At 36.7% G+C, this 13,744-nt stretch overlaps 1 protein-coding gene across 1 annotated transcript; it reads right to left on the bottom strand.

Moving 5' to 3' along the window:
* Positions 1-525: 525 nt before the first annotated feature.
* LOC113232130 (lachesin-like) lies at positions 526-13,396 on the bottom strand. Its single transcript, XM_026466767.1, has 8 exons — positions 13,345-13,396; positions 8,496-8,614; positions 5,876-5,998; positions 5,047-5,203; positions 4,526-4,644; positions 3,702-3,824; positions 1,773-1,929; positions 526-629 (listed from the first exon to the last, which is right to left on the bottom strand). The coding sequence occupies exons 1-8, from the start codon at positions 13,394-13,396 to the stop codon at positions 526-528; spliced, it is 954 nt and encodes a 317-aa protein (XP_026322552.1).
* Between the last annotated feature and the right edge of the window lie 348 nt (positions 13,397-13,744).

Genomic DNA, 13,744 nt, shown 5'->3' with positions numbered 1-13,744 from the left:
ATTTTCAGTACAAATCGGCAATTTCATACTTTAACCCCTATTATTAATACATGACAGTTCTGGACCTGTTTTGGACTTCGTTTGTTTCTTCTGACAGCGAAGCAAGCAAAATTAGACAGTACTGCGATGACATTACAATTTAAATTCAACGTTTTAGCTTTTTCATATTCCTTTACATGTCACTACGTTTAAATAGGTTGACTTGGGACATTTTTTTCGTGGTTTTTGTATTAGACCCGTCGTCCATTTATTTGTAAGTCAATGGCTATTGACATTTCATTTCGAATAAAACTTCGACTGATATTAGAATTGAGGTCCAATCAAATTGGTTTGTTTTTCAGAGATGTTGTAAATTTGAATATAATAGTAAAATCGAATTCAATAATATTTTCACTTTCGTAATTTGTTTATCCTTATGCTGTACCTATGAAATAAAGAATATTTGAGATTGGCTTTGAATATGAAAGTCTAATACGGCAGCTATGTACTGCATTAAGAGATATTGTGTACCTACTTTGAAAAATATTACCTGTAAATAAGTCCTCCAGTTGGTAAAATCACATTGTTCTCACGCCGCCATGAGATCTCCGGCGGCGGGAAGCCCCCAGCGTAGCATTCCATCTGAACACCTAAACAACATGCATATTCTAGAATGTGAATTAATATAACGATTTCAAGTATACAACAACTATTTGAATTTTCGCATAAAATGATAGATAATAAGCGCGTTTACCCACTAAGGACGAGTCTAATCCGAAAAAATACGAATATCGTTTCTACACTTCGAGATAAAATGACACTTTGGACACCGGTGACATTTCGGGCCGTTATTTCTCGGAAATGAATCGGATGTACCTACCGAGTCCGCAAACGCTCTTAGCGTAAAACTAGTCAACGCCATCTACTAGCACCGTTTCGAACTAACGCTCCGATACGTAACTATAATCTGTCTTTTTTGAAGACGGAGTAAAACGACATTTGTAGGGTTGCCAGTTTTCATAAAATTTTAAATAGTCATGTAGTTGTTGCCGATAGTTTTATCGGCAGATTGTGAAAGAAGATAAGATTTTGCCAAAAATGACTGAATTGTAAATGTTACGTCGTTCCAATGATTAGTAATTGATACCGAGAAAATGATGTTTAAAGCAATGAAATTAAAAATAACAATAATAACGCACACACTCAACATTAGCATTAGCGGGTGCCATAGACACACTCATACACGACCACAAATTACACCCAAACTCACGACATAAATAAATGTAGGCCATACAAATATTGCTCCCGGCCCGGGAATCGAAACCAGGGCCTCTGCGTGGCAGACCAGCATAGTAACCGACCATGGAGACAGTTAACATAAAATCTTCTAAAGATTCGACTTCTAAGGGGTCCGTGTAATGGGTGCCGGGGGTCATTGGCGAGCCTACCTAACATAGCACGTTAATATAATAATTATAACATTTTTGTTAAAAAAAACTACCTCAACGTTTGCTTATCGGTTTCTTTATTGGAATTACATCTATTTGCCAAGTTTTATTGAAATCGGTTAAAGGACATTACCCCCAAAAAATACAGTCGTTCAATCCTCCTCCTTTGAAGTCGGTTAAAAATTGGTATACAATATTATATGTTGCCAGTTAATAAATACTGTGCGCGCGTCTTTTCGGAAAGGGTCCTTGAGCTCTTTGAAATTGTGAGACGGGTCCATGATTAGAAAAAGGTTAAAAAACTATATTCTAAAGATACCCCATACTCAACAGTAAATTACTCACTTTCTCCCGCGATAGTCACGAGCGACCTCGTGGAGTTATCAATAAATATCGGAGGGCTTCTCACTCGTAGCTCTACATCGGCGGTTACCTTGTTGCTTACGGACATTTGCACACGACATTGGTACAAGCCGGCATCAGTTTCTTGTATGTCTTTTATCTGTAAATAATTAATTCATTACCCTACACGCCACGCCACGCTACGCTAGCGATGCCCGATTTTTTGCTTTGAATCGTTTTTTGGATCATATGCCTCTGAATCGATCCTCGGACGGGATCGTATGCACTTGAATCTATCTCATAAAAATCGTTTCTAAATTTGTATTTGTAATTATTAAAACCCCTTATTTATGTCATTTGATTTAATTGGAATAATTATATGTAAATATTGTTTTACTCTTTACAGATGCCTTGATGATGATGCATTTTCCTCCATTATTAGTCTTTATAAAATTAAACCACTCACTGGATTTAATCGATTCACTCACACGCACAACTAATCATGACGAGCAATAAATTAAAACAGCTTTAAATAAAAGCTGATTATGGATAAATGTTTCATTATTTGCTGTATACATACAAATAGTCTAAATCTCTAATATAATAATCCAAAATCTCGGCATTTATCTGTAATAGATCTTGCTTGATATAAACAATGATCAATTCCTATTACTGACTGACTACGACAAATTAATACCCCGAGGTTTTTGTTTAAATTACGAATACGGTCTAGTCGATTCTGTTCGCCTTAATTGAAGTTAATGGATACAAAAAATTGCTAGATCGTATTCACATGAAAATCAAATGGTAATGTGCATCCAGTGGCGTATTTACCGTAAGGCACAGTAGGCCCGGGCCTAGGGCGAGATTTTAGGGGCGGCCAATCGTGACAAAAAATTCACTGATGATAATAAGAAATAACTCGCTTAGGTCATAGTAAATCGCTTTCGTACATTTTATGTATAAAATATAGACATGTTACGTATCTATAATATAATGCACCTATGATCACTAATTACATCACTACATATTATCACTACCGCGTCTGTCTGTCTGGTCGCGATAAACTCAAAAAGTACTGAACGGATTTTCATGCGGTTTCCACCAATAGACAGAGTTCAGCTATTATATTGAACTAAATTTCTGAATCGATTTCGATAAAAATTGGAAAGTTAATTCATTATGTAGTCTGCCAGTATATGATGAGTGCTGAGGAAGGGGCGACTGGTAATGACTACATGGCCTGCCTGGTACTGACTACGTCGGGGTATTTCCGTAGTCGATTGGCTTGCACATCGGTTTTTATGGTGTCGCTATCTCTGAGGTCCCGGATTCGATCCCCGACCGGATCAATGTAGAAAACTAACATGTCTATATTGTTTCTGGTTTATTTCGTAAATAGTTACTAAATATTTGATTTGAAGGTTAGTTGATTACCACCAGGTGCACGAGAGTGGTCGTTTTTTGAAAGTAATGCAAATGTTTCCAAGCATGTTTGAGAAATATTAGTACATTGTGTAATATAAACAGGGCGGTAAAGTCGAAATTACAAACGAGGTTTTGTATTTTTTTTCCGTCCGCGTTTGCATACAATGTTTTCCATCACATTTGCGAGAACAAAACTACAATGTTTATTTTGTTTCTTGTACGAATAAATAAGGTCCACAACACAACAACCATGGATTTTGTAAATGGCTAGCTATTGTTCCATAGATAATACAACCCGAACTAAAATGTTATAAAAAGCAAATACGCATACAGTCATCATAGTGTGTAAAAAATAAATTGCAAAATTTTTATAAAGAAAATAATTAAAATCAATTATAAAAAGTTCTTCATATATTATAGTCAAGTTAGCCACCATGTACTCATACAGTTTATGAGCAAGTGTGATGAAATAACCATTTCAATTATATATCACAAAATGCTTACAGAAAGCTCAGATGTGCCGGAGGCAGCGTCAAACTTCAAAGAGAACCTCGGATCCTTGATGATCAAACTAGAGGAACTCGACAGGGGTTGAGGCTCTGTCTCATTCGTGCGATCGTATTTTACCTGGAAATAAAGGGATAAATAGGCTTCTATTAAACACAACTCCAAGCTTAAGGCGATAGTCTGGAGACTTAACACGTTTTCTTTCATTTTCGTAGCAGTATAATTCTTTGTGATTCCTCAATCAATCAAAAGACGAAGCCCAATTGATGAACAATGAGCATTCCAGGGCACTGTGATAATTTTCTTTAATCTAAGACCGAAAAGAAATGTGTTTTATAAGGTAAAAATCCCAAGAACTGCAAAAGGGAAAAGACAGTTTTGGTGGTGGCGTCAATAAGTTTAGTAGAACTAGGTAGAGCATCTTGTGAAAGAGTGCGTCGAGGAAAGTTATACTTTCCCGATTTCGGCAAGCAGTAATGTGAGCATTAGGTACTGCGTTCCGGTTTTGAAGGGTAAATAAAGGTGCTGGTGAAATTATAGAAATAAGCTGGTGTAGTCGACTTTTGTTTGTGTGAGACCATATTGACACAATTCAATATTGCATTTGAGTGCACCTGTTTGGTTGTGGTATTACCCCCCACGCCACCCCCCACCCCGCCCCTTTAAAAATGGCAGAAAATGTTGTACGAGAAATAACGCTAATAGCGCCTCCCGTCCTACATGCTCTAAGGGAGTAGTATTCCGTAATCCGTTAAACAAAAATATTTTCAAAAAACTAGTCCCTTACTAGGTTTTGCTCTGAAACAACCGAGTGGTCTTACCCATAACACAGGATAGTCTTGGGCGTCCCGGACAGCGCAAATCAGGTCAACTTGTCCGCCAATGACAGGGGTCTGCTCCTGATTTATGTAGGAGATTGTTGGAGTCTGCTGTGCGTGAGCTGTCAAAGTGAAAAGATGCTATTAATACACAGTAAAATGCGTACGCCGCTGATCAGCTGTCGTCGCTGCATTCCTATCGGAAGTTGTTTGATGACCTCAGTGGTCGTGTGGCTTGTATACCGGTTTTCATGGTGTCACCATCGCAGGTTCGCTCCCCGGCCGGGTCAGTGTAGAAAAAAACTTTTCTATATCGCACACTGACTATGATAATGTTACTATGCAACAATTTTTTTTTAATATTTGTAACGTTACCTTGGATTTGAGAGTACGAATTTTATACTACAAAAACCCCCGTGTACATTGTTTGCCTAGAATTTGCTATATGACGCTATATTTGCTATATTTGCTATATTTGCTATATGATGTATATTATACCCCATACTCAACCATAAAACACTCACTTTCTCCCGCGATAGTGTCGAGCGACCTCGTGGAATTATCTATAAATATCGGAGAGTCTCTCACTCGTAGCTCTACATCGGCGGTTACCTTGTTGTTTACGGACATTTGCACACGACATTGGTACAAGCCGGCGTCAGTTTCTTGTATATTTTTTATCTGTAAAACGAATTAATTCATTATCCTATTTACCAAGTCACGCTATGCTATATTACAACGGGTTTTCTTCGTGGTCGAGTGTTTTGCACACAGGTTTTTATGGTGTCGCTATCTCTGAGGTCCCGGGTTCGATCCCCAGCCGGATCAACGTAGAAAACTAACTTTTCTATATTTTCTCTGGTGTATATCATAAGTAGTTAATAGGTATTTGATTTGACGGTAGTTAAATACCTCCAAGCGCACAAGCGTGTTCGTTTTTTGAAAGTAATGCAAACGTTTCCAAGCATGTTTGAAAAATAACTACAGAATTATTGAGATTTATTCTAAAATAACTTCACTGGTTTTTATTATGATTTTATTACTACAAAGATCGAACACCCGATGGAGCTTGCACCGCAGTATCGCTCTTACTAACTGAGCTACGGGTTAAGTTATCTAGCTGTCAAAATTCCCCTATGTGTTTTTGTTAAATATCTTTGTACTGGATCTTTCGGCATTCTGAGCCGCTAGTGACATCTAGTGAGGAATTTTAGAACCTTCTTCACCGCAGCATACAGTGCAGTATGGTCACGGGTTCAAGTCCCATCGGGTCGATAAAGTTTTTCTATGTATTTGATCTTTGTATTCATAATCCTAACAACTTTTTAAATTATGATATCACAAAATGCTTACAGAAAGCTTAGAGGTACCGGAGGCAGCTTCAAACTGCAACGAGAATCTCGGATCCTTGGTGATCAAACTAGAGGAAGTCGACAAGGGTAGAGGCTCTGTCTCATTCAGGCGATTGTACTTTACCTGAAAGTAAAGAGACAAATCGAGGTCGCCCTTAAACTTCAAAGTAATAAAATATAATAGTATAAGGGACCAATCAACGAATATAATGATGTCACAAAAATAATCACAACTTAAATATTACACTATTTTATACCCTTACTAACTTTAAATATTAATGTTACATAAAAAAAGTTCTTATAGCATCCAGAATACTGACTACGAAGCTAGTGTAAAAAATCATAATATACAGTCACTAATTTCTAGACGTCATTTCCTAGATAGTATATTTTTATACAAGCTCGTTCACAATGAAAATCACGTTTAATGTACCTCGTATCTCCCTACGTTAAAAAAGAACTTTTTATGTTTCAAATTTTCGGAAAAATTATGCAAAAAATACCTTTCTCAGGCGATCGTGTAGTTTTTATGATCGATGAGCATTGACTTACAAATAAATGGACGACGCAACGGGTCTAATACAAAAACCACGAAAAAAATGTTCCAAGTCAACCTATTTAAACGTAGTGACATGTAAAGGAATATGAAAAAGCTAAAACGTTGAATTTAAATTGTAATGCCATCGCAGTACTGTCTAATTTTGCTTGCTTCGCTGTCAGTCGAACAAACGAAGACTAAAGCGTGAATGACGCTCTGTATACGATTTTAACGCCCCATAAGTTCGGACACTTTTTAGCGCGGACCCGACGTCCATATAATTGTAAGTCAATGTCGATGAGTGTCTTTATGATGTTCGTAAATTCCTTAAATATTTTACTACAAAAGTGGGAGAACTGAGATTGTAGTTGTTTTAGTGCATATTTTTATTTGTATTATTATCTTTCGGCCTGTAATGTGAATATTTTGGTAGTATATGAGTAAAAATTTTGTATCCGTCACTTATTTGCTGTTTTATACCTAAAATAATTAATTCACTACCACCAGAAATAAAAATTAACCTTACAACTAACAGCATAAAAACAAATCTTAAATCATATTTATTAAATAAACTCTGAACGTCCTGTATACGTGAGTGACTGTTTTTATTGTAACACCACTCCGAGGGTATTTAATTTTATCAGTTTCGCTATAACTTATTATTTTCGTTCACGGGTCTTTTACTCGAGTAGTGGTTGTTTTTGGGTAAGCGTATGTAGGCAAATGGGTTAGCCAATTTTGTTACGAGCTCACGTCAATGAATCGCAGTGTACGGATAAACCTATTCAGGTGTTTGTTGTACCGCTAAGTTTTAATTTATAGGTTTTCTTTTTGTAAAAAATCTTTTTAATAAATAAAATAAAATAAAAATGTGTTAATGTATGGTACTATAGGTCTATTTTTATACAAGTTCTTAGATAATTGTATGTATATGACAGTATGCTACCTGAATAAAGAAATAAAATAAAAATAAAGAATCAAAACAGAGCATAAGCATTTGCGAGGTATTTGGTTTTATTATTGCATTAGAAAATTTAGAATGAAATTTGATTTTGTTTGAATAATTAAATTAATAAAATGCCTAAGATTTTCAGTATCAGACCATCAGTAAAGTTAATATCTAGTAATTGTCAATTGAAATTACCTAATAAGGCACTTTAACTAGGTACTTTAAAACCTTCCTTTTTTAACGGGGGGAAATGCTTCACGTATACTATCGAGCCCGGGGAAGCTCACGGATACCCTCTTGGCCGGGGATCCCGCAGATTCACCACTACGACGCCCCCGGCCACCTTGGCTTCTACCAAAGTTCCTCCCTTCAGACGAAGGGATAGACGTCACTTGTCCGCTGGACTCATTAGGGAATTTAGGCGAGCAGCGAACTGAGTTCGCCTTCTTCCCCGCCGCGTGCGCCGGAGCGGGTTCTCGCGTCTTCACGTACCCGCTCCGCGGTCTCCTTTTGCTAGATGACCTCCTCGCAAAAGAAGACCACAGCTTCCTACGATTCTTCGCTGCTCAGCTTGACACATACCGCTCTTGGATCTCCCCCTATAGTCGCTACCAGATTGCGGCGTTGCACACTACAGCGATTGCACGCTTCTGTCTTCCGCGTCGCCGCGCTCATGGCAGGACGTTGACGTCTCCATCTTAGCGACTTTGCACAAGCCGGTACATTGAGAGTCCGTGTCTCCTATCGACCCACTGGTCGAGAACCGAGCGGAGCGAATCGGCGAGACTCGTTTTCCAGCGGTCGCACAATCGTTGCGCCGCCATCTATCGTTTCCCTTCTATTTCTTGAGGGGCAGTGTGTTCAGAAGTTCGAAGCCGTAGCTCAGATTGCGTTGCGTAGAGGTACTTTTATAAGAAAACTCAATAAATATAACTGTAACGTGTATTCAATTTGGAATCTAGCCAAGATCTTCTTATCTTTTTTCTCTTATTTTTTACATTCTAAACCCAAACCTACATTCATTCAGCCAGTATTTCTACACATAAAGTAGATCCTATATTACAGTACTAACTATTCCGCTAAAAAAATTTGTCCCTTCCTAGGTTTTGCTCTGGAACAACTGAATGGTCTTACCCATAACACAGGATAGTCTTGGGCGTCATGGACAGCGCAAACCAAGTCAACATGTCCGCCAATGTCACGGGTCTGCTCCTGAGTTATGTAGGAGATTGTTGGAGTCTGCTGCGCCTGAGCTGTCAAAATAAAAAGATGCTATTAATAAATAATTCAATGCGTACGCCGCTGATCATCTGTCGTCGGCTGCATACGTTTCGGAAGTTGTTTGAAAATCTTTGTGGTTGAGTGGCTTGCACGTCGGTTTTCATGGTGTCACCATCTCTGAGGTCCCGGGTTCGATCCCTGGCCGGGCCCATGAAGAAAAACGAACTTTTCTACATGCAGAAAAACCACCGCAGTTGTAAACCTCAGTAAGAGTCAAATCATTGTTTGAAATCAAGTGATTTTAAACAATGTGAAAATATTACAACTTCATGTTTATTTTGCGTATTTTTTTATAATATCAAGTGACAGGGCGGACAAGTCGTGCGCCTTAGGGTAAATTACACGCCTGTCCATAACAGTTGAATTGCCACTCAGAATTATAAATCGCATAAATTTGAGGGGCACTGCCACTGCGCCAGTCGCTCTGAGACATCAGTTGACAAGTCTCGTGTGCTTGTAATGTCACCAGCACCCTTACCCTTCAAAACCGGAACACAGTAAAGCTGACATTACTACTTAACTTAACGTTACTGCATAACGGCAGAAATAGGTAAGGTGGCAGTACTACCCTGTACGATCTCTTTCACAAAGACCGCTACTGCTACTAAATTCTCAGAATGTTGGAATTTTGTATTGGGTCACTTTCATTGAAAAGGTGGCACATCAATTTGACACGTCATTCTTCCATTGAAAAAAGTATCTACTTTGTTGACCAATTCCTTTGTCCTGAAGCCCTGAGCCAAGAAAGGAATATCATCTATGACTGATACCAAATTATGTTTAATGTAAAAATTGTTTATAAATTTTTTCATGAATGTGTACCTATAATAAAAAATAAAGAAATTCCTCCGTGGTCATGTAGGGTGGTGCAACACTAGCAATTACACAGAGAAAAGAACTGCTGTAAACTTTCACGCAGGCGCCTCAATGTCTAAAGCAAGGTTTTCTTAACATTTTTGTAGTCGTGGACTCCTCTCAAAATGTCAAAGAGCCCACGGACACTTTTCGAAAAGATAATAAACTAGGTTTAATTATTACTAAGCTTATATTGTTTGCGATTAACATTTTAAAACTAATGCTGGAATACCGCAAGGTAGCGTCTTGGGGCCGTTACTGTTCCTACTCTACAATAACGATCTCCCGCGTGCTATTGATCATAATTGTATACAATTTGCTGACGATACAACTGTTATAATAAAATGCCAAAACAAAGCTACTTTTGACACTGACGTAAATAAAGCATTGACAGACGTCATAAGTTGGATGAATCAATGACTTGAATGTTAATATAAGTAAAACCAAAGTTATGACATTTAGATCTTACAACTCAAATCCCATACCGGTTAAAATTAATTACAAATCTGATACTGTAGATGAACTAGACACATTTAACTTTCTTGGGTTAACAATCGACAAGAACCTTAACTGGAAGGAACATCGAAAACACGTGCATGAACTTATACAGATTTGTTTACGCTTTACGAAGACTAAGGCAAACTGTCTCGCGAGAAGTTGCGTTGACGGCCTATCACGGCTACGTTTCGTCTGTACTTAGATACGGCCTTGTACTATGGGGTAACTCAGTAAACTTAGAAAGAGCGTTTAAAGTCCAGAAGAAGTGTATTCGAGCAATTTGCGGCGCGTGGTTCGATGACAGTTGGAAACCGCTGTTCAAAAGGCTAAACATATTACCTTTGCCATGCGTGTACATTAGGGATATCTGCGTATTTGTCAACTCTCATCCTCAATATTTTAAAACACGCGGTGAAGTCATTCAAAGGCAAACTAAAGCAAAAACTATGAATCTCTTATACCAACCTCGTGACCATAAAGTAATTTATAAGAATAACTGCTTCAACATGTGTATAATTGAGTTCTTAGGTTTTCGCGATTGTTATATATAGGAATGAAACTATTTTTCCGGATTTAAATCGCGTATATTTGTTTTTTCAAACAAACCGACGTTTCGGGCCCTTTACAGGTCCCATGGTCACGGTTGACACGGTCAGTCAATTGTATAATTGTATAATTATTTACAATAATTTACCAAACGAAATTAAATTGTTACAAGGACATACTTTTAAATTAAAAGTGACAAAATGGCTTTTGACACATTGCTTCTATAATAATAAAGAATACTTAGAATTTACGAATTCATTACATTGATTAGAAACTATAGAGACTAAACATTGAATCCTATTAATCTTTGCACATCTGCTTGCAGGTTGAATACAATATACCTAATTTTACTTAAGACCTTTGTAATTACTGTATTCTGGCAAATAAACGTATTCTATTCTATTCTATTAAATTTTACATAATTACATATGAATAGTTAGTGTGACAGTTGCTGTTCCATTATATTAGGTAGGCTCGCCATGGACCCCCGGTGTTCATTACACAGACCCCTTAGAAGTCCATGGACCACAGGTTAAGAAATCCTGGTCTAAAATATGATGTTAAACACGCTATTTTATTAGATATCTTTGTATTAAACCTTTGCGTTTTCTTTAACGTAAATAATTTAAAAAAAGCTTCCTAAAATAGTGAAAAATGCTTGAATAGCTAGTAATAACTAGTAAATTGGAATATTAAAAACGTAAATGATATACGTACTGCTAAAGCCATGACAAAGTAAAAGTGGTCCACAAACCTGAAATCGAATGGCTGGTCATTTTACACTATAATTGTAAGTCAGTGTTTTACACATATACTTTATTCGTTAGTGCAAAAATAGTAAATATTTGTTATACTTAGAATAAGACAGTTTGTTTAGGATTTAGACAGTGGCGTATTTGCCCTAAGGCCCAGTAGGCGCAGGTCTAGGGCGGCCAATCGTAACAAAATATTCATTGATAAAAAACCTAAAACCGTTTTAAATGTTTTATTTAAATCTGAAACCTCCTAAAAATGTTAAAAACTAGCAGATATTATAGTTAACTTAATTTCTGAATCGATTTCTATAAAAGTTGACAATAAAGTAAATTGATTATGTAGTCTACCAGCATATTATTATGATGAGTGCTGAGAAACTGAGGCTGGTACTGACTACGTGACCTGGGATAGGCTAGACTGTAAATCCGCCACTGGATTTAGATATAAGTATGTGTATAAATATACAAATCTACGTCAATACACATGTATATTTAGGAGCAGTAGAGCTCCATGTGAAAGAGTTCATCGAGGGAAGTACTGCCACCTTACCTATTTCTGCCGCCAAGCAGTAATTTAAGCATATACTGTGTTTCGGTTTTGAAGTCTAAGGATCTTTGCGATTTAAAGCTCTATGGACAGGCGTGTTGAATAACACCAGGCGTACGACTTGTTCGGCCTGTCACTTAGAGTGTTTGTAATACGTCCGATTATCCTTGAAATGACGGTTCGAAATTAATTGGTCACAACGTGTAAGGGGAAATAAGTTCCGATTGGTTTATTAACATCCCAAAACATTTCATGTATCGCGCCAGTAAGTGCTGGAATGATATTCCTCCTCCATTGCGTGACATCAATAATAAAAAATGATTCAAACGTGAATACAAAAAGCATCTTTTGTCAGAGCAGATGTGTCTCGTTACATAGATACTCGTATTTCCCTTATCGATGGTTTGATGCCAGTAAATCTGAATTTCCGTACCTACATATATATTTTATAATGCATATTTGGTGGCTGTTGTTATAATTTTAATGTTATGTTTGTAAACTTACATTATTGTTTATATTGCTTACCTTCATTACTTTACACTATTTACATTATTTGCTTTACATTTTACACTTTTAATTGATAATTAAGTACATATATTTGCGTGTGATGCATTTTGGTGGCATGGCATACTGGGCTGCGATCGCTCACCATATGGTACTGGCAGAAAACCAGTACTGTTTGACTTTCTCGGTCTACAGTATTTATGCTGAGTCAGGGCCATTTCAGCACAAACTGTAGTCATAGGTACATTAAAATTTGATCAGTTCTTATAGTATTTGTTTGTTTTTCTCACAGTATTTGTTTTTCTCGCAATATGTGTTTTATATAAATGTGTATAAAATTAATAATGAATGTTCTATGTGCTTTTACGTATAAACTCTGTGAAGTGATTTTAATGTTTTGTTTCTGTTTGTATTTGTGCTGAATAAACGTGTTATCTATCTATCTATCAAAAAAATGTTACAGAGATAATTTTTATCTCTAGGCGTACCGATTCGAATTTTCTCGGATTTGGTTCGGACTTAGAACATGTAAACACAATGAAAATATGCTATATCCGAAGTGGATCCGAGTTTCCTAGATTTGTTAACCGACTTAGAAAAAGGAGGAGGTTCTCAATTCGACTGAGTTTTTTTTATGCATTACACGATAACTCCAAATTTGTGAACCGATTGCGATGACTGTTTTTCGTTGGAAAGAAAGTACCTCGGAAATGGTTCCATTTAAATTTGAAGAAAATATACCACCTCTAAGGGCGGCAAACTAGGGGATGAATGATTTTTGAGGTCGGTTTTACTTGTACTGAGATTATATATACGAATCGGATGCACAGCGTAAACGCGCTTACGAAAATGTAATTTGTGCACCAAAAAGTTTAACATTTCGCCACCGGCATACATCGGCACCGCACAAGTACTTGAAGAACATATCAACACAATGAAAATATGCTAAATTATAAAAAACAATATGTGGAAAAAAATAAATCCGTAATTGACTCACCAATTATTGCAAGGCACGTTAAAATAGTCAAAAAATCGTAACTAAACGCCATTATATACAATGCACTACGATACCTCTCCATATATCAAAATCAACTAAACACAAACCACGCTGTTTGATTTTAATTTATTTCAAGGTTGGACTTCAAATAAACCGGTCCAAAAGGAAAAACAATGTCTAATAGAACGATGCGATGAGTTAAAAGAGGCGGACAAGAACATAAAGTTATGTCGCTAAGTATACGGGGTATTTTTAAAATACTAACATCTTGCAAAGATGTAAAATAAAATTTTCAATCGGTTATATTTTTTTAACTAGTGTAAAGATAAAGATAAAGATAAAGATAAATTTATTTCTGTATAAAATATTAACCTAAATACATACATAAATCTTATTAAAT

Source organism: Hyposmocoma kahamanoa, unplaced genomic scaffold (genome assembly GCF_003589595.1).
Source record: "Hyposmocoma kahamanoa isolate Upper Pololo Valley unplaced genomic scaffold, ASM358959v1 67, whole genome shotgun sequence".
Classification (NCBI taxonomy): Eukaryota; Metazoa; Arthropoda; class Insecta; order Lepidoptera; family Cosmopterigidae; genus Hyposmocoma; species Hyposmocoma kahamanoa.
The sequence above is the reverse complement of the archived record's forward strand: the minus strand, read 5'-3'. Positions and strand labels throughout refer to the sequence as shown.

Excerpts from the sequence above, each read along its gene's own strand:
- LOC113232130 (XM_026466767.1), bottom strand. The coding sequence starts at position 13,396 with ATGGCGTTTAGTTACGATTTTTTGACTATTTTAACGTGCCTTGCAATA. Across the intron at positions 8,615-13,344 it reads AACGTGCCTTGCAATAATTG|CTCAGGCGCAGCAGACTCCA; the intron begins GTGAGTCAATTA and ends TTATTTTGACAG. Across the intron at positions 630-1,772 it reads CGTGACTATCGCGGGAGAAA|GTGTTCAGATGGAATGCTAC; the intron begins GTGAGTAATTTA and ends CATGTTGTTTAG.